We start from the raw sequence: 20,515 nt of genomic DNA, 5'->3' as shown, positions 1-20,515 counted from the left end.
GGGTGGAAGCTAAAAAGTGGACTAAAGTCCACGAAAATTTGATTTAAAACTTTTATTCGTTCCAACAAAGATATTGAGATTTTGTTGAGGATTTAACCATTTACGACAACAAGAAAAACTTTTTTTTTGAATTTACAGCTCTTCTATGAAAGCATGCAAAGCAAACCATTGATCAACTTGCTTGCTATGATTGTTTGGGTGTTTGTAAACAATAGGTAAGTAGTCTGTTTACTATATACTAGAATTTGTTTGGACAATAAAGATTTACTTCAATTCATGTCAATTTTTACTGTCCAATCAAATCCCAGTATGTATTGAAACTCCGCCTACCTATTGTTTGAAAACATCCAAGCAAACATAGCAAGCAAGTCGATCAAAGTTTTGTTGTGCATGCTTTTATAGGAGAGCTGTAATGCAAAGAAGCGTCAAAGTTTTTCGCCAAAAAATACTATCAATATCTGTTTATCCTATGGTAACTTCCGTACCATTTCCATCCCTTCGTGATCATTAAATTGAACTATAAAATATTTCTTTGTACCTTCTAAATTCTAAAAAAAAACTGTTGTGAGCACAAGATTCATTGCACACGTTTAAAGTTCTGCTTTGTCAAACATTAAAATGTGAACTTAAGTTTTGAAACATTTTTTTATCGACACGTTTTACACCACTGTAACAATGAAGGAGGAATGGTAGAGGGGTTGATTGGGTGGAGGGTGGAAAAGGGGGGGTATGTGGAGCGGAAACAAACATGTTTATTACTATGCGGTATGGGCTTTGATCATTGTCGAAGCATCAATTTAAGGCCATTTAATATCTTATTAGATATATAATGTTCTCTGATATTGGACGGAAGATGTTGCCATTTTATGTAATATAAGTTACAATCATTTGAAAACACATATAAAACAGCAAAATGGATGCACAAAAGCAAAAATAGGAGTCACAGATCCTATTGACAACAATTATCCGCCCAATTTTACTGATTTTGTAACTTGTGTTTCAAATATGACCAACTTCTTATCCGAAATCACCAGCACCGTATCAGGACCCACCAGAAAAATGACAGGACCCATCAGCACAGTATCAGGACATGAATAAATTGAAATAATGCAAAATTTTAATAAATTGCATTGTTTTTTCACAAAATAATTTTGTCGTGTGGATTGCGGTATAGAAAGCGGACTCTAGGAGCATTTTTGTTTTATTTCTTTTAGTTCTAGATTTTCTGAAAATAGCACTTTTGTGTTACGCTTGCTGAAACAGTTAAGAGGGTCACATTTTTAATGGTTTGCATATGAATCCATAATAAACAAAATTGAAAAATCTCAACTGTTTCCATCCATTTTTTATGAGAGAAAACGTCAAAAATCATCAGCATCGTCTTTGTTTACATATTTTCAATGATCACCAGCACCAGTCAGGACCGAATCACCCACACAGAACGTTTTCTTGCAGAACAACCTTACCCACCGTGTACATGATAAATTGTGAAACATTTCAAAACATATACCTGTAACATACGGCTTGATATAAGTATGATAATACTAATAAATGAAAAGCAAATATGATGGATGCTATTAATTTTCGGCTTTTGAGACACATTACACAGTGAAAGGGTTGCAAGGCCGTACGTATTCATAACTATATAGCAATACATATTTAGTTGTGTTGAATTTATTAAAACACAATAAATTTTTGTACAGATAAAACAATATTTAAATATATCACTGCTGTGTTAAATTGATAAGTTTCTTTAAGAATAAGTTTATTCAAAGGACCAATATGTTGACCTGGATCGTATCGAAATTCACTTCAAACGCATTTGATTTCTTGTCGTTATAAACCGGAATATTAAGTGCTTTAAAAATAATTGGTAGTCACATCTTATGAATAATTGTCTGAATTCAGACCAGATCAGCCTACAACTTATGCTATTTTTACTCTGTACATATTATTATAACGTTAGGTGATCAAACAAAACTAACTTCACAAGCCTGCTGTATCTTAATCAGTTGAATTATCAATGTTAAACATTCAATTAACTAACTCCTTAAGTATAACATGAAGGATTAGGTATAAAGTTTATCTGGACTGCATAGAAAATATTTACGACCTCAATGTTTGCAGACCAAATTTTACTAAAGCGTTTTGAGTGTTATCTTATTACCTGGATTTGTCGTATTTTAGATAAAATATATTTATGATCTCTACATACTTTTAATAGTGCGCCCGGTTTTGTTTGGACGTAAAATGACAGGGAGGTATATTTAGATAACATTTAAGCTGCTGGATCATATATTTTGGTATAATGGCCGATAATAGTACAATAAAAGCCTTCAGTTCCGCTGGAGTTACAACTGTGGATTTAGTAGTTATTGTAATCTATCTGTTACTGTGTCTTGCTACTGGAATATGGGTAAGCTAACATTCATAAATAGATAGGTACATCGTTATTGTATTTTTCAATATTATTATATATCGTTATTTTAAGAAATTTCCTTGATCTTACGGACTGATAATTTCCTTTCTCAGCATAGTAAAGAGATGTGCAAATTATCTTCAGAACTAAGGGTGCAAGTGCCCATTGTCTATAAAAATTAACAGGTAAAATAACGACAAACAGATCGTCGTTGGTCATCTCAACTCGATGACTTTTCTCACTTTCGCTGTACCGGCTCAAGCGGAAATCATTCGTTGAGATTTCAATGAAAATCTACAAATATATTGTTTTTAATTTGGAAATCACTGCCAACAGATTAATTCTGTTTAAACTATATTTTTGTGTCAATGAAATATGTATAAATATTTGAATCACTATATATGTCATATTGTCTTTTCACGTGCTTGTTTTAACTTTTGTTAGGCGACATGGCGAACACAGAGAGGCAGTATAAGTGGATATTTTCTCGCAGGAAGGGATATGATCTGGGTCACAGTAAGTAATATTTTGTTTTCAAATTGACAGTTCAAATGTTTAATCCCTCCATTTATGAAAAACAAAAATATATTCTCACCAGTTTTAGCAAATACCAATTGAAAATAATATAATCACGATAACGTAATAGTAAAGTGTATTGGTACTGTTAAATTCATCCAAGTATACATCTATATATATATGTGTAGGAAAACTCCAACAACTGAAATCTGTTCAAGCTTAACACACAAAAACAGATATACACTGTATTTGGTTATACAATGTAATCATGATAATTAGAAAATGTTAAAAAAAATGTAGTTTTTTCTAATAATGCCTTTTTTTTTCTTTTTCTTTCCTGTTTATTTTATTTTCTGATTTTAACACATTTAAGCACCTCTTAGTTAATTTACAAAATAAAGAACGTTTTTGACGTAACATAATCAAAAATGTTTTACCTTTTGACGTATCATTTTTTAACATTCTTCCTTTATCAAAAATTATCAAAAAAAAAAAAGAATTATCTTGTAATTACTAAGTCACTCATCAGTACATGTATATTGACGAATGTTTTGGTGTCTTTTTACTTATCAATGATTACGTATACTAAATATGTTAAATTCCAGGTACATACAACCTAAAAGATTAACGATGCCATCATTAAATAAGAAAATGCACTCTTTTCAATGTATATGCTTTGCACAACCAGTTTCCGTTTTTACGCACAGTTGTGAGCCAATATTGATCGATGTATTATTCTCAATTGTAATTACTTATGTTGTACACTATAAGTAAAAGAAGATGTGGTAAGATTCCAAATGAGAGAACTCTCCCTCCACAAGGGACCGAATGACACAGAAATTAACAACTGTAGGTCACCGTACGGCCTTTAGCAATAAACAAAGTCCATACATCATAGTCAGCTACAATGTATAAAAGGTCTTGAGATGACAAATGTAATATACACGTATATTTCAAACGAGAAAACTAACGGCTTATATAAATACAAAACAAAGAACATTGTACGCTTGTTTTTCTTTTTTCCTCTCTATCAACAAATGTCCATGTCTAATTGACTTAAAAGCATTTGCTTAAAGTCTTGATCTTTCATGGGTGGATCCAGCAGTCTTGAAAAGAGGTTGCGATCTAGGATAAAGGGGGGTTCCAACCGTATGTCACCAATCAAAAGCATTGATCGTCAAAAAGGGGAGACAACACCCCGGACTCCTATCCCCCCTTGTATCCACAACCGACTTGTTTATACCTACCTTATGCTTTTTGTTTTGAATTTATCCAAAACAGTCCACGTATCGGTTTTATTGCAAAATGCTAAGAAAAAACACATTGCTGCTGTCAATTTATCTACGACGTGTATAAATAAATAACATAATTGGATATGAACTGTATGGCGACCAGCAATTGGTACATTTTATACTGAGACTTCTTAAAGTAAACATACTTACATTTTCAACTTGGAAGATCACTACGACAGTTATGTAGAAATATACATCTATACTGACGGTAATCTTAGAACTGCTTCAAAGCTGATACCCCAATTATAAAATTGCTTTTGTATTGATTGTTATCTATGTTTTGCTGATTGAATATAAGTCGGACTTTTTAAATCCATGTTCAGTCCAAAAAAGGAGTCACGTGCATTTTCAATCCGAAACCACAATGGTAATATCAATAAAAATGTCTTTCGATCGACAACATTAACATTCGTACTATACGAATCATAATATAATTTTCAGAAACCTTTTCAGAAGATTTCGATATCGGAGCAGTTACTGAATCGTATTTAGATGACTCTATATAAACTAAAAATATTGAATTGGAAACACTTTCCTTGCCTTTATGGAAGGACCTATCTAACTTCGTAGGGAGCCTCTTGTTATATTCAAAAACTGATACAATGTGCACAAAAAGCAATGAACTTGAAAATAACACAGACGAAACATTAAAGGCCGAAATTTGTTGTGGACGTAAAACGTTTCTTAAGTGTTCCCGATGTAGACCAGAATGGACAAGGATTTAGTATATGCATTATCTAAATAACATATGCTATAACATTATTTGCATATGATGAAATCATAATCTTTCAATAAGTTTAGTTGAGGTCTGGACCTGGGTGACTTTAACTGCTAACACTCCAATGTTAACTTATGTCTCATTGTCATTTTGCTTAGTTTCTTTTGTTTCCTTTTCTGACATCTCACTCGGTCTTCTTTATAATTTAGTTTAACTGTGTGTATTGATGTGTGTTTCTTTATTCTACATTGGCTAGTTATATATACTGTATATATAGGGAGGGTTGAGATCTAAACATGTTTAACCCCGCCGCATATTTGCGCCTGTCCCAAGTCGGGAGCCTTTGGTGTTTGTTAGTCTTGTATGTTTTTTTTCTTCTAAATCATAGTACATTTATATGTTTTGGTGTTTAGTATGGCGTCCATTTTCACCGAACTAGTACACATTTTTATTTAGGGGCCAGCTGAGACCCACCTCCGGGTTCGAGATTCTCTCACTGCGTTGAAGACCCATTGGTGGCCTTCGGCTGCTCTTTGGTCGGGTTGTTTTCTCTTTGACATATTCCCCATTTCCATTCTCAAATGTGTCTTATTAGCTCAGGAAATAAATGAAAAAGCTGTCATTTGTGGTGATTTGAACTGTGACCAATTGAAAAATAACAACAATAGGTGTGTTCTAACTATGAACATGATTTATTTTATCATTGAAAAGCAGACGCAAAGTAACTACATGTAACAAAGAAATTCGTTACCTGATCCTATTTGATAATGTCCTGTTATTTTAAAATGTTCATCTAATATGCTTTCAGCATAACTTTTATTGGGTGAGCTTAAGCCAGAACTGTTTTTGAAGGTAAACTTTTGAAGCGATAGGGAGAATTCAAAATGTCTTTTTATTTACAGAACTTTCGGAGGTTAATGCTGCAATATTACTTTTAGATAAGAACTGCATTTCAATGAATTTACAATCAGATGTTATCATGCAAACTTTAAAACTAGGCAAATGTACCTGTGTGGGCTTACTATGAAAGTTTATAATCAGTTAAACCTACCATTACGCTTTACGAAATATACTCTATTACCAGATTGGAGCCTCTTTATTTGCCAGTAACATAGGCAGCGGTAGTTTTGTTGGTTTAGCAGGAACCGGTGCGGCCAATGGTATTGCAGTGGCAAGTTATGAACTCAATGTAAGTATGATTGTTATTTAAGGTTAGTCAATTAGAGGAACTTATATGGTCATTAACAGTTGAACAAAGACTTAAACAAATGCCAATACATTAAAAACTACGTCTGGGAAAAGATACGAAATGCATAAACGTTCAATATCCTACTGAATACGAATAGACAAGTTAACGCTAATTAGACTCCTCAATTGAGACAGACACACACACTCACATGTGATCGGGTTCTTTCGGTGTTTTATAAAATTTGCGTAAATATCACATATGTTGAGTATTTCAATAATGTATTCTATGAGTAATGATATCTTTTATATGTTTAAAGCAAATTTTATAACTATATAATATAGTAAAGGTTGAACCAAAAAATGATTTATTTTGCAGGGTTTATTCTGCTTACTGTTACTAGGGTGGTTATTTGTTCCGGTTTATATAGCCAGTGGGGTAAGTACAAATGTATTGATAGTAATCATCTTGATTGATTGATTGATTGATAATTACTTGATAAACGTCCAGTGGTAATTACTTCGTGCATATTCTGAGAACAAATGAACAGTAGGTTCTGCATATATGAGAATAACTGGGATTAAGAGCGGAAAGTACGGACTGTCGTTCGAAAATAAGGGTGCTTTAAAAAGGACAATCATATATATCATATTCGACGTGTTTAATTTATCATGAATAATATAGATTTTAGCTTTAATTTGATATTATCCAATCATGCCTTATAAATAGTACATACAAACTACCAAATTCATCAAGTTGATAATACTACATGTACAAGTAAAATAACAACAACAAAAAACGAACTCCGAGGAAAATTGAAAACGGAAAGTCTGTAACCAAATGGCAAAATGCAAAAACCCAAACACATCAAACGAATGGAAAATAGCTTTGATATTCCTGACTTAGAACAGGTATTTTCTTATTTAGAAAATGGTGGACTAAACCTGGTTTTATAGCTAGGTAACCTTCTAGTTTGTATGACAGTAACATTAAAAAACATTATATTGACAACGATGTGTGAACAAAACAAACAGACATAATTATTAAGATAAAACTCTCGAAAATAGTGATACAGCAGTCAACATTGTGTTATTATTCATAATTATTTATCACTATAAAAACAAAAACAAATACTTCAACAAAAAGAAAAAACATATAGACAAAACACTTTATCAAAACAAAAAAAGACAAGAATACAAAAATGTACCATTCCACAATAACACAATGACGGGATGTACAGAGCCACGTCAGATGGATAAATTACCAAAAAACAGACAAAACTGTGAAAAGTAATCATTTACACTGACAAATACGCAACTGTATATTGTTTCAATATCCCTTAATTATGTTTAAAACATCCATTTTACTTATGTTGAGAAAACAGTTTACTGTTTAATTATGTTTTAATATGATTTTTTTTCATTGTTACAGTATACAATTACTCAGTATGAACTTGCAAAGATGGGTATGGTGCACTTATTTATGACAAATGATGCACGCCCTTGATAAATCCAACACAAAAGGGAAACCGTTATTCCTCAAATTGTCAAAACTATTTAAAATGTTACACACACCTCGTGTCGATAACAAAAAGAACGGGTACATGTAAGACAAAAATTGTCGTTTTACCAAGGTTTAAGGTCAATCAGCTTCTACTCCTATAAAATAATAGCTTACTTTTATAGAACCAAGGACGGACAAAATTTATCAAAACATTAAGTATTTATTTTATTAACAGGTGTTTACCTTACCAGAATATTTGAAGAAACGTTTTGGAGGACAAAGACTTCAAGTGTACATGTCTGTGTTGTCTCTTATTATATACGTCTTCACAAAAATATCTGTAAGTAATCATTTCAGACCATAAAGACAAGTGGATTAACCACCGAGTTTTCCTTGGTATGGTCTACTACAAAAAGTTTAACATGTAGATTTTGAAAGTGTTTTAAAAAGAAATAGAGGCACTACCAAATTCTACTACATACAATAAATATATCTGCTGAAACCGTATCGAAAACATAACAAAATAAGGACTTTTGTTATTAAAATTTTTGTGTATTATTTTGAATTATGAAAATTTGAGTATCACATTGTATCTTTGAGACCGAACACATTCAATGCAGTATAACTGACTTGTCAGCATTATATATGTTCCCATTACAGGTAGATATGTACGCAGGTTCAATATTCATACAGCAAGCAGTTGGGTGGGATCTTTATACCGGTGTTATAGTACTGTTGGCTATCTCAGCTATTTATACAATTTCTGGTAAGTAAGGAAATTCATGTGTATTATTAAATCTTAGATTTAAATCATCAGCAAATGAGTCATTGCTGATTGAAAGTTGTCTAAACGTTATTGATAAATTCAGGTTCCCTTACAGAACTGAAATCTGCTGCAAACAAAAAGCTTGCAGGAACCCTTTTGAATAATGTTTGCAGATGTTTGCAGCTTTTTACTGCAAGCTTGCGGCAAGTTTGCAGAAACAAAAATGTTTGCAGTAAGATTGCAGGAAAAACTAGAATAAAAGGGATGTTCGCAGCTAGATTGCAGGAATCTTTGACAATTTTATATGTTTGCAAGAGCATTGCAAGAAACTACATAAAACGACTGAGCATGCCTTAATTGGTAACTTCCTGGAAGATAAAGATTTAAAATTTGAAAATGTTGGTGATATTAATTTGTGTCATGATATGTATAAGTGTTCAGGATTATAGTTTGGCAATTAACAGATTAGATTTTAAAGACATTATTTGTAAGTACAAATTCATCGTAGAATGTAAACTTATGAAATTCATTCCCTCCACAGATATCTGCATGAAGGTTAAAAATACATTTTCAAATATGTATAACCATGCAATATACAGTACTCCCTCATATGCTTAGAGATTATAACTTACAAAATATGTAAGTCTAGTTGAATTTTGTGACAATTTTAATTTAACTAGCTGTGTATGCGCAAAGAAAATTTCAAATAAATCTTTTTTTAACTTTAGATTCATGCATGTAATTCATTTGAGAATGTACTTGGAATTAATTTAACTTACATGTATTAAACATGTTAAAAGGTATAAACTTATTCTATGATAATTTTTCAAATGATAAAGTAATTGAATTATTTTATAAATGGATGTAACATAACTTTTTTAGAATTTGCTGTGTAATATAGATAAAATGATGTGTACACAACATGACATTGGTTAATTGTATAACAGATTGCTTTGAATAAAAAATGTTTGTCGCAGGTCTGCAGCAAACACGCAGGAGAAAGATTAATTTGCATAAATATGTTTGCAGCATGAGGTCTGCAGCAAACACTCATTTGCATATAAATGTTTGCAGCAGGTCTGCAGCAAACACTCATTTGCATGGTAAATTGTTTGCAGCAGACCTGCAGCGTATTTGCAGCAAACACGCCGCAAACACGGGATCTGTGGTCGCTGCAAGTCTGCAGCAAGTTCGCAGCAGACTTGCAGCAAATGTTTGCAGGAGACTGATTTTTTTCAGTAAGGGTTATTATTACCTTGTTCATCGTTATATGGTGTATATATAGTTATCAAAGTTACCAGGATATAATTTATCCCGTTCCTGACATTTTCTATTTCCGAATTGATTTTACAATATTTTTAATTGAACTTGTCTATCAACGAATTAGCATGTACTATGACTTTTATATTATCATTTTGTAGGTGGACTTAAAGCTGTTATTTATACGGATACTCTTCAGACTGTCATCATGGTTGCCGGAGCTATTGTTCTTATGGTGCTAGGTATGTACATTTGTAAAATCACTATTCTTTCTTGTAGCATGACGTTTTTAAAACAGAGTTTTAAAGTGGAAGAAATCTCCTATTGAGGTGTTGTAATGCTAAGTTTTGGTGGAGTTTATATAGCTAATTTCTAAGTCTATATGTTGTTTGATTTTGTATACTGCTGTTTGTTTTCATCGACTAATGAGATTTAATATCACTTTTGAATATTCCGCCTCTTTTTTGCTCACAAGGTACAAATTCCGTGATATTAAATTTGTATATTTCACCCAGTGGTGTCGCATTCTGGAAGGAGAATAAGGCTGCATCGATTGAAGCATGTCCGTGGTCATCTGTGGCACATTTATTCCGTAACGGTAACGACCAACTCATGATGGGGTCAGTTAAACTTTTGAAGGAATGAGTATATAAAGTTTTAATCCTGGTATCTATGATGAGTTTATTTATTCAAATTATTGATTCATTGTAAACCTCAACTCTCTATCAAGAACATTATTATATGAACGCAAACTCAGAAATATCGTATCAACTTGTAGATTTATACTCCATATGTAGGTACTACTGGAATGTTAAAGCACCTCTTTTTGTTGTTAAGATTTCATTTGATTTTTGCACCTGTCCCAAGTCAGGAGCCTCTGGCCTTTGTTAGTCTTGTACTATTTTTAATTTTAGTTTCTTGTGTACAATTTGGAGTTTAGTATGGCGTTCATTATCACTGAACTAGTATATATATTTGTTTAGTGGCCAGCTGAAGGACGCCTCCGGGTGCGGGAATTTCTCGTTGCATTGAAGACCTGTTGGTGACCTTCTGCTGTTGTCTTCTCTATGTTCGGGTTGTTGTCTCTTTGACACATTCCCCATTTCCATTCTCAATTTTATTTATTGTCATTTTCTAGAAGTAAGTACCATATAACCTTTGACACTTTTAAGCCTTGTTTTAAGCACTTTGAGATAACTGTTTATGACAGGGAAGGTCTCATCCATTGTTTTATAAACACATTTCATAGATCACTTCACTTCTTTCGTAGCTTTTATCAAAGTTGGTGGCCTGGAGAAGATCTACGTATTGTACCCTGAAGCATTACCAACCCCTCTAATCGATAATTCTACCTGTGGTCATCCTACTGACGAAGCTTTTCATTTACTACGAGATGCTGTAACAGGAGACATTCCTTGGCCAGGAAATGTTTTTGGAATTTCTATACTTAGCTGTTGGTACTTCTGTTCAGATCAGGTAACTCATTAAATTAAGTGTCTATCTGTAAACATGGAAAAAATCAGTTTTTTTCTAAAATAAATATCGTAAGTGCTTAACATTTAGATCTTTAGGAAGACATGTTTTCCAACACCTCGGTAACCTCTAAGTCGGTTCCATTTCCTTTGCGATTTTTTTCTAAATACTTTCGTCATTTATTTCCGTCGATCGTTTATCTTATTACTTCTGAATTAGTTTCCATATTTATCGCTGTAATATTTATTTTGCTGTAGTAATTTCTTTAATTACTAGCTAGCATTAAAATTTGATTATATACATTTAGGTTCTTGTACAAAGGTCCCTGGCAGCTAAAAACATGCACCATGTAAAAGGAGGTTCAATATTAGCAGCATATTTGAAAATTTTGCCATTGTTTACCACAGTGTTTCCCGGAATGATAAGTAGAATTTTGTACACAGGTATGTCTTTTAATGTTGTTTTGTACTAACATTTTAACTGATGTAATTGTTATTATAAATTTATTGCACTTTTTTATTTTCATAACGCAAATGTGTTTCATGAGGGAAACTGAAATGTTCATATTGCAACAAAGAAACGAAAATGTAAAATCAAATGCATCGAACAGATATTAATTGAGACTCGCAGGTGTCTCTATTATTGCTTCCACTTTAAAACAGGAAGCAATTTATTACAATTCAGATTATATCTTGTGTAAACCAGCTGTATGTACGACAGTGTGTTAGATTCAGATCATATTGCATACATCGATCAAGATCTATGTAAAATATATTATTATATTTTGGATCAGATTTCATATGAAATTTAGATTTACGCAAGACAGTTTAATACCATATCAGATTTCATGCGTAGATCGAGCTGTATGTAAAACCTCATCAAAGAATTGTAAGGTAGTTTGTTACTTTTCAGTTACGATAGCCTATGTAAATGCAGCTGCATATGAGATAATGTTATAACATTTGAATCAGACTATCTGCAAAGACCTTATATTTTCATAACATTTTTAAATACTTATTTCTTGTGTAGATCATGATGTATATGAAATGGTTTGTGTCACTTTCGATCAGATTGTCTACATCGATCCAGCTGTGTGTTAGATATATTGTACCATTTCAGATCAGATTGCATGCGTTGATCCAGCTGTATGTAAGATTGTTTGTGACAATGAAGCAGGCTGTACTAACATAGCTTATCCTAAACTTGTAGTTGAGTTGATGCCTGAAGGTATAATCTATTAAAAATGCGTTATATTATTATTTTTTTAATATTCATTTTCATATAAGATATCGTAATCGTTCAAGTAGATACATTCAAATCAACAACAGAGGGTGTAGGCAAACAATTATGTTCTAAAGTTAGTTCTTTAAAATAAATTGATTTTGAAAAGAAAGGAAATAATGGGAAACACGCACTTTTTAGAAATGTCCAATTAGTTCTGGAAACCCTTAATCAGAAATTTCATTTACTGTTTACTATAATACCAAAATTAAGTTAATCTAGTATTATAATTCATAGCTCGTCTCCCGTTTTGTTTTATTTGTCCTAATTCACATAACTACAATTACACTGAATTTCGCCAGTTGCTATGTTACACATGTAGTATATGCTCTAAGTTATAATGATTCCATTTTATCAGGAGGCTGCATTACAGCGGGTTATATGACTGATATTCAGCGATAGGTGGTTAATGCATAACATAACATAAAGTGTCGTATGCAATATCTAAATATATTACTGATCATATCTGTTTTTATTATGTTGTAGGATTACGCGGACTTATGTTAGCGGCCATGATGGCTGCTTTAATGAGTTCCCTAACATCAGTGTTTAACAGTTCAAGTACTATATTTACCATGGATATATGGAAGCGTATTAGAGCAGGAGCTTCTGATGGGGAATTGCTAGTTGTTGGGAGGTAATGTATCCACGAATTCACGATGTATGTGTACCGTACGTGAATCGACCGCATCGATATTTGGGAATCTGCTACTGTAGACTTACAGTTTGCTACCCTTGAATTATTGACGTCAAACAACAATCACCCGTCAGACATTTACTTTTGTGACGTCACAAATATACTGGAACCTTTGTTTTGTCCAGTATTAGCGGGAAATTAGCGATAAGGTGTCTTAATATCCGTCTCCTCGTTATTCTTTCTGTGATTCGTTCAATCAGAACTAAATAATACATAACGGAAAATTACTTCAACTAAACTGAAGAACGAAATTCTACAATTCCATATAAAGACACCATTATTCCCCTCTCATTGAGAAAAGATACCGAAATAAGAAGTACTCATTGTTTTGAAAGTGGATATGCCCAATATAATGAAAAATTCCCGATAGCCGAATTCGAATCTAATCGATTATTTATCAAATGATTAGTTGTTTCAAAGGTTTAAATGATTTGTAACAAAAGGTAAATCCTTGGACACTATTATAAAACAGGTACCTGCTTCTATGAAATTGACCATTTTTTGTAACTGCTTGAAAGGAAATTCTGTCATTTTACCTTACTCAATTTTATTTTTAAGGGTCGTGAAGCTATTATTAAAGCGTTTATGAAGCATATCTAAAAAATAAACAAAAACCAACGGTATGCATTTCTATATTTTCAGAATATTCATTATTGCTCTGGTGGTAATTAGCATAATATGGATTCCTGTGTTACAAGCTTCTCAAGGGGGACAACTCTTTAATTACATTCAATCCGTAACAGGTTACCTCGCCCCGCCAGTGTTATCGCTCTTTCTATTGGCCATGCTGTGGAAAAGAACAAATGAAAAGGTTATTATTTATGAATTTCTTTGAAAGATACTCAATTTCGTTTAACAATTTTTCCATATGACGTTATACAATACAATATTATTATTTTTTTTTCAAAATTAAAGGGGCCATTAAGAGCATAACATTAATTACAACATGCCATAAACATTACAGAGTAATTAAAGAAACATAAAATAATAATTCAAATGCATGCAGAAAAGATCAGTGGTCATGGGGAGATAATTTTGATATCTATTAGAGTATTTATACCTATTTTGTCATGTTCCTAAGGGTTTACAGTTAACAGGTTATATATTTGTTCCTTCTAACTTTGAAACCCTTTGGAGTTTGCAATTGTTTATGACAACTGGCATGGTTATTCACCACTTATGACAGGTTGAATGCGTATTCGAAAATACTATAGAACGAGTGTCGATGTGAAAATCTTAGTTCACTTCGGTAACCCCTGTATATATTCACAAAAATCGTTTCTGCTCTCTGGTGTTGATAATTCTTAAAAGTTTGGGAATACATGACATTATTTTTCACCACGAAGATACGGTGTGTAAAAGGGAACAATGACCTTACAATGCAACCTATAGTTGTTAAATTCTGTGTCTTTTTGGTCTCTGGTGGAGAGCTGTCTCAATAGCAATCATACCAACATCTTCTTTTTTGTATTGGACAATGCATTAGTTCATTTTAGTTATCCGCGTGCAATTTACATTCCCGCTCTCAAACTCTCAAATCCATTGGAGTTGGGTGATGAACTGTGTCATGATTAGAAATCACTTGACGGTGTATCTCATACAAGGACAAAACTCTTTGAAGTGAAAGCCATGGTAAAAAATCGAGCCCAACTTAGCCCTATCTGGGCATATGTATCTTTCGTTGGTAATAGCTATGCATTATATTGTAGGGAGCCTTTTGGGGATCTATATGTGGATTGATTGTTGGATTGGTGCGCATGGGATTAGACTTTGGATATGGTTCACCAAAATGTGGCGAAGAAGATACCAGACCATCTGTCATATCAAAAGTTCATTTTCTTCATTTTACTATATTTCTGTTTTTCTTCAGTATGATTGTAACTATTGTTGTTTCCCTGGTAACGAAACCCGTAGACGAAAAACATGTAAGTTTTATGGAATAAATATTTAAAGTTAATGTTTAACACTGCAATTAACCCAAAGATTTAAGAATAACGGGTAAAGTTGTTCATCAGTATAAATATCATAATTACTATCCGAATAATAGTTTTTGCAATACTATGTCGCTATCAGATGAAACATGTTTCAAATAGGGAAAAAGGGATTCCCTCGAACATTAATTGAATACATGAAGCACTTATTAAATAAAAGCAACAGTAATATACCGCTGGTCAAAATTCATAAATCGATAGAGAAAAACCAAATCCGAGTTACAAACTAAAACTGAGGGAAACACAAGAGAAGCAAAAGATACCAAACGGACATTGTAACACATAAGTCGAAATAAACGGGCATCGTCATGGCAAAACAGGGAAAAGGTCTAATAATAGTATACAAAACACAACTCAGAAAACATAAGACTGAGAAACACGAATTATAAACATTGAAAAACCTTTTATAGAATAATAAAGAAATAGTTATTTACTTTATTCCTTATGATTTTTCGGTATTCCAGTTAATTAGGTTAACTTGGTGGTCACGTCATAGTACACTTACACGAGAACCATATCCGGAAGAGTTATTATGGGAAGAAAAGTCCGAACGACTTAAAGCGAGCCAAGCATCAAAGAAAGGAACGACAGGTATACTTCATTTGGTTCATGTTGACCTCATCATCCTCATAAATAACATCATTCACATTTTACAATTTACAAATATTTGAAATAATTATAAATACGATTGTAAGAGATACAATTTTATAGTAATAAGTAAACATACCCATTTGTCTTTAAGTGGTAGATGAATATACTTAATTAAATGAAGTTAAAGATGGACATTGGTCTATATGTTCCTCGTTATCGAAATCTATTGGACCTACTTGATATTCAAAATACACAAGTGTTCAAGAACCGTTTTGAAGTATTTTTTTTATATCAGAGGGTAGTGTGACGCTGAAGAATGAGCTTAGTCAGCTATTTTCTCTTCGAAGTGTCTACATTACGTCTATAATAGCTACTCCTTTGTTGCTTTGTTTATTTATAGTCATCATAATAATATTTGTGGATATTCTGTAAAAATAAATGAATAATTTTCCATTTTCTCCTGTTAGCAGAATAGTATTTGTCTTTGCAGTAATGCAAGAACAGTTAAAAAGATACTCAACAAATTGTATTTAAAAGAATACCTGGCAGGCTTATGATAGTGCTCGACAGACACACGTTTCATTTACATATATAAGACTCATAAGTCACACTGGAAGGATAATTCTAGTTAAAAAATATAGCATTCAACACGAGCCTTTAAAATAGATTGCAATGAATATATAATATTTTTTCTAAACTTTGTAGGAGAAATACCAACGTGGCGAAAAGTTGTTTATATGATATGTGGATATGAGAAGCCTAAAGAAATAACAAGGACAGAAGAAGAAAAGTTAGAACAGATAAGACTGTTGACACACATTAAAGAGGACCCTAACTGGAAATTGTTTGTTAATTTAAATGCACTACTGCTCATGTGTATTGGAATATTCATGTGGTCATTTTTTGCGTAAAAAAAATGTTACATGTACCTTACCCGATACAAAGGAACATGGAACTTTTATCTCGTCCCTTTGTCGATTGTACGTTGCGACAATATTTCAAACCAAGGTCTCTGATGACAGTGCTGAGACGGGAAACAAGCTTTGATAGAATCATGTTTGGTGATCTGAAGTGATTATGTATTAACCTACGTCTTTGCTATAAATGGAATATGTCACTCATACACCTAAAATTGTAATCTATCTAGTATGACACGTATTAACCTAATTGTAGTAAATAAGTATAATTAGTATTGTCGATTGGGTTACCTTTCTTTTACTGTTTTTCCTGTTTTTGTTCAGTATAAGTATATTATTGATAATGTTTCGCCTGTAAATATAGTATATGTTGATATCGTCACAAAAAATATAATGAGTGTAACCTGGATATTTTTTCTGGAATTTTTCAAATAGTATGGCATTTGTACTACTGTTCGATAACATAATAAAGATAGATAATTACGTTCTTACATTTTTTTATGCCCCATTTATGGACATTATGTTTTCTGGTCTGTGCGTCCTTCCGTCCGTTCGTCCGTCCGTCCCACTTCAGGTTAAAGTTTTTGGTCGAGGTAGTTTTTGATGAAGTTTAAGTCCAATGAATTTGAAACTTAGTAAACATGTTCCCTATGATATGATCTTTCTAATTTTAATGCCAAATTTTCATTTTCATGGTCCACTGAACATAGAAAATGATAGTGCAGATGGGGCATCCGTGTACTTGGGACACATTCTTGTTTCTTATATGTTAATCCAACGGTAGACACGAGATTATATAAACGAAAAGAATGTTTTATTTTCGAACAGGCTTAACATTTTCTATGCATCGACATACAATCAGAAACTTAATTGTTTTGTATTGAATATTCATACACTTGTATGTTTTTAGCATGTGCGTGAATTGTGAATAAATGCAGATGTAATGTAAACTAGTATATTTCTCAACGAGAAAATAACATCAACCAACCTGAGTAACAAAACTGTATCATTTATAGACAACTGACAAGTGTCTTTACTACTCGCCAAGCTCATACTCATCACGAATCAACAACTGTGTAGGGTAGATAAAAATGATAAAATAAAAAGGATTTAAAATAAAAACTAGAAAACGTGTCTAGTGACCCCTTCGGGTTTTTTTTTATTTTATGAAAACACATTACAAAAATTCTATCGTTTATTTAGCTTTCCATCATTAAAAACCAGATTCTCAATATATATTATTTACAAAAGCTAACAATTTGGCATAATCTGAAGCTTGCAAAAATGTACCTTAAACCATATGTTGATTGTATTTAGTTAGATATAAACTACATTTTGTCAAATGTTTTACACATTCTATGTATTTTAATTTTAATCCCTGATCTTCCTTAATGCATATCTTAAGCCTTGAAATAAGGCCTATTGATCAATAGAATTTTTTATATTAATAGATCTCGATTTGATGTGTTAGGTTAAATGATATGTAAGAGTTGTCTGCAGTTGACGTATATCATGTCACGTTTACAAAATGACAGAGAATACTTCATTATAAGTTTTCAATTCTTTTAGAGTTACAACTGATGACTTAAAAGATTTTGTAATCTTTCTTTACCATTTGTTTGTAAGCTATAATGTATTAAAAGGCAGTTTGCTTTCTTGCTTTCTTGCTTTTAATATTGGAAATTCAACTCATTCTGTTATTTTAATTTTCTTTACATTTGAAATTTCACAGTATACAATATTTCTGTTTTTATTGTATCTACCTCGAAGCAAAATGTCATAAACAGTTACCCTTTATTTGGTATTTTCTTATCATGAACGCGTGTTTGCTTAAAATTGTGTAAGGTGGGACGGAGCTTTTATAACAGGAAGGTATATAATCTGTATAAAGATAAACAGAGTACAAAACAAAACACCACAGTTCAAATGACTAAGCCAAAAGCAATTACATTAGGTTACCAATACCGTTTAGTAAGCTTATAAAGACCCCACAAAAATAACAATTTGAAACGTTTCAATCTAAAAAAAAACTGGGATCCTTATTTATGAAACGGAGTTTACGTAAAACAAATATGGAAGACATGCACAAACGACAATCATAAAATTACAGGCGCATAAATTGGCACAGGGACATACAGAATGTACTGGGTTACACGGTTTCGTTGGCGCTCTATCCCCTTACCTGAGAGAGTGGTGTTGCAACACAATACAACATACGGAACATCACAGTCCTAAAATGCAAAAATTAACAATATGAACAAACAATTGCATCTTTTGTCTCTATGTATGTTGGCGATTATTTTTGTTGCAGATCTTAGACTTGATGTGTTTCCTAGTTTTTTGTTTGTGACACAGATTTGTTTTCGCTGAATCGAATTATGACCTTTGAACAGCGGTATACTACCTTTATCTTTACTTGTCGTAAATTCGTGTCAATAGGTTTTCCGTGAGTAACTTAAATATCAAAATCTAGAATAGGACACTTGTTGTTGTCAATATCAGATTTATTCAAAGTTCCATTGGATAAATTTCAGCAGTAAACTTTAGAGTACAAGTATTATGTATGTTTTTTTTATTTATCAATTATACGTATTACGATGCATCGTTATCGAAATTCATAACAATACAGGTCCAATTTTTCTATTAGGACTAGAGAGTCACCGAAATTAGGACGAGAGAGTCACCGAAATTAGTCTTCTGTTATTTGATTGATTGTTCTTTAGAGTTGCAATGTTTTATTCCGCAATAATTGAACATGTCACTTTCCTATCATAAACGCTAATAATGTTCAGTCAATGTCAGCAATTTTTACCTGATATCTATAGAGGAGTCAAATATTTAATGATAAATTTGGCAATAAGTTTTAGATAATTAATTTGATTAATCGCGGAAACACAAATTTCAAATCCAATCGACTTAACTTTAACAAAAAATGTATAAAAATTTCTTATGTCTTTGACTTTAACATGTCTGCGGCTATCCTGAGGTTAACATTTGACTTGTTTAATGACATGACCCAATGACATAAATTGCATTCATAAAAACCACAAATTAAAGCGTCATATTTACAATGCAAACTTTTATACGCAACACTCATTTTTCTGGGTTAATTGTTTATGCCCGCGTCACACTGTCCCGATTTTTACGCCGATGGCAACACGATAGTGGAAATTTTCAAAATCGGGACTGATCGTATCCAGATCGGGCTATTCGTAGTGCCATCTTTAACCATCGTAGAACCATCGGCCACTTTTTCTAGCCTTCGGGGACAACTTCGGAAATGCCCGCGTCACACTGTCCCGACTTTTATATACGATGGACACCCGAATGCGAAAATTTTAAGTTCGTACGAAGTTGGTCCCGATCTCGTTAAAATACCAAAAAGTGACCGAAGCAAGTACGATGAATAACGAAGTCTATACGATGTTGCCGAAATTATATACGATAGCAAAAGAGGGACATACGAAGGTTAACCGAAGACGGGTATTTAAGCTTCATATCTCAGCCGAAGCCTACACGATGGACCACGAAGGCTACACGATGGATTACGAAGGCTACACGATGGATTACGATGGTGGCGCGATGACCATACGATGTCTAAAAGACGTCGTGTACAGCTTACGATGCAAGGTCACAGTGGCAGTTGTAATACAAGGCAATAACACCTTTGTGGACACTCTAAAACCAATATCCTTCAAAAGATTTTAACCACATTTGGTATGTTGTTCCTCCTTGTAATGATCTGACATTTTTTACGTTTAAGGCCAAAGGTCAAGGTCATGCAGATGGACTTGTATTTCTCATTGAAATAGCATAATACACAGGAAATTGGTTGCTCCTTTTTTATCTGCTGGTTCTAAAGACAATATTAAAGGTATTTCCAGTTACTGAATGTTTTGGTTGAT

General features: G+C 32.7%; 1 protein-coding gene across 1 annotated transcript; it reads left to right on the top strand.

The window, feature by feature from the left end:
* The first annotated feature begins 2,126 nt into the window (after positions 1 to 2,126).
* Positions 2,127 to 17,101, top strand: LOC143071684 (sodium/glucose cotransporter 4-like). Its single transcript, XM_076246165.1, has 15 exons — positions 2,127 to 2,416; positions 2,864 to 2,935; positions 6,030 to 6,134; positions 6,510 to 6,569; positions 7,870 to 7,974; positions 8,295 to 8,400; positions 9,822 to 9,902; positions 10,931 to 11,136; positions 11,441 to 11,576; positions 12,253 to 12,360; positions 12,901 to 13,051; positions 13,754 to 13,922; positions 14,821 to 15,036; positions 15,567 to 15,693; positions 16,399 to 17,101. Exons 1-15 carry the CDS (start codon positions 2,309 to 2,311, stop codon positions 16,602 to 16,604), a joined length of 1,956 nt encoding a protein of 651 aa, XP_076102280.1. The 5' UTR covers positions 2,127 to 2,308; the 3' UTR covers positions 16,605 to 17,101.
* The last annotated feature ends 3,414 nt before the right edge of the window (positions 17,102 to 20,515 follow it).

The sequence above is a fragment of the Mytilus galloprovincialis genome, chromosome 4 (genome assembly GCF_965363235.1).
Source record: "Mytilus galloprovincialis chromosome 4, xbMytGall1.hap1.1, whole genome shotgun sequence".
NCBI classification, from domain to species: Eukaryota; Metazoa; Mollusca; class Bivalvia; order Mytilida; family Mytilidae; genus Mytilus; species Mytilus galloprovincialis.
The sequence above is the reverse complement of the archived record's forward strand: the minus strand, read 5'-3'. Positions and strand labels throughout refer to the sequence as shown.

Excerpts from the sequence above, each read along its gene's own strand:
- LOC143071684 (XM_076246165.1), top strand. The coding sequence starts at position 2,309 with ATGGCCGATAATAGTACAATAAAAGCCTTCAGTTCCGCTGGAGTTACA. Across the intron at positions 13,052-13,753 it reads GAATTGCTAGTTGTTGGGAG|AATATTCATTATTGCTCTGG; the intron begins GTAATGTATCCA and ends CTATATTTTCAG. Across the intron at positions 13,923-14,820 it reads GGAAAAGAACAAATGAAAAG|GGAGCCTTTTGGGGATCTAT; the intron begins GTTATTATTTAT and ends ATTATATTGTAG.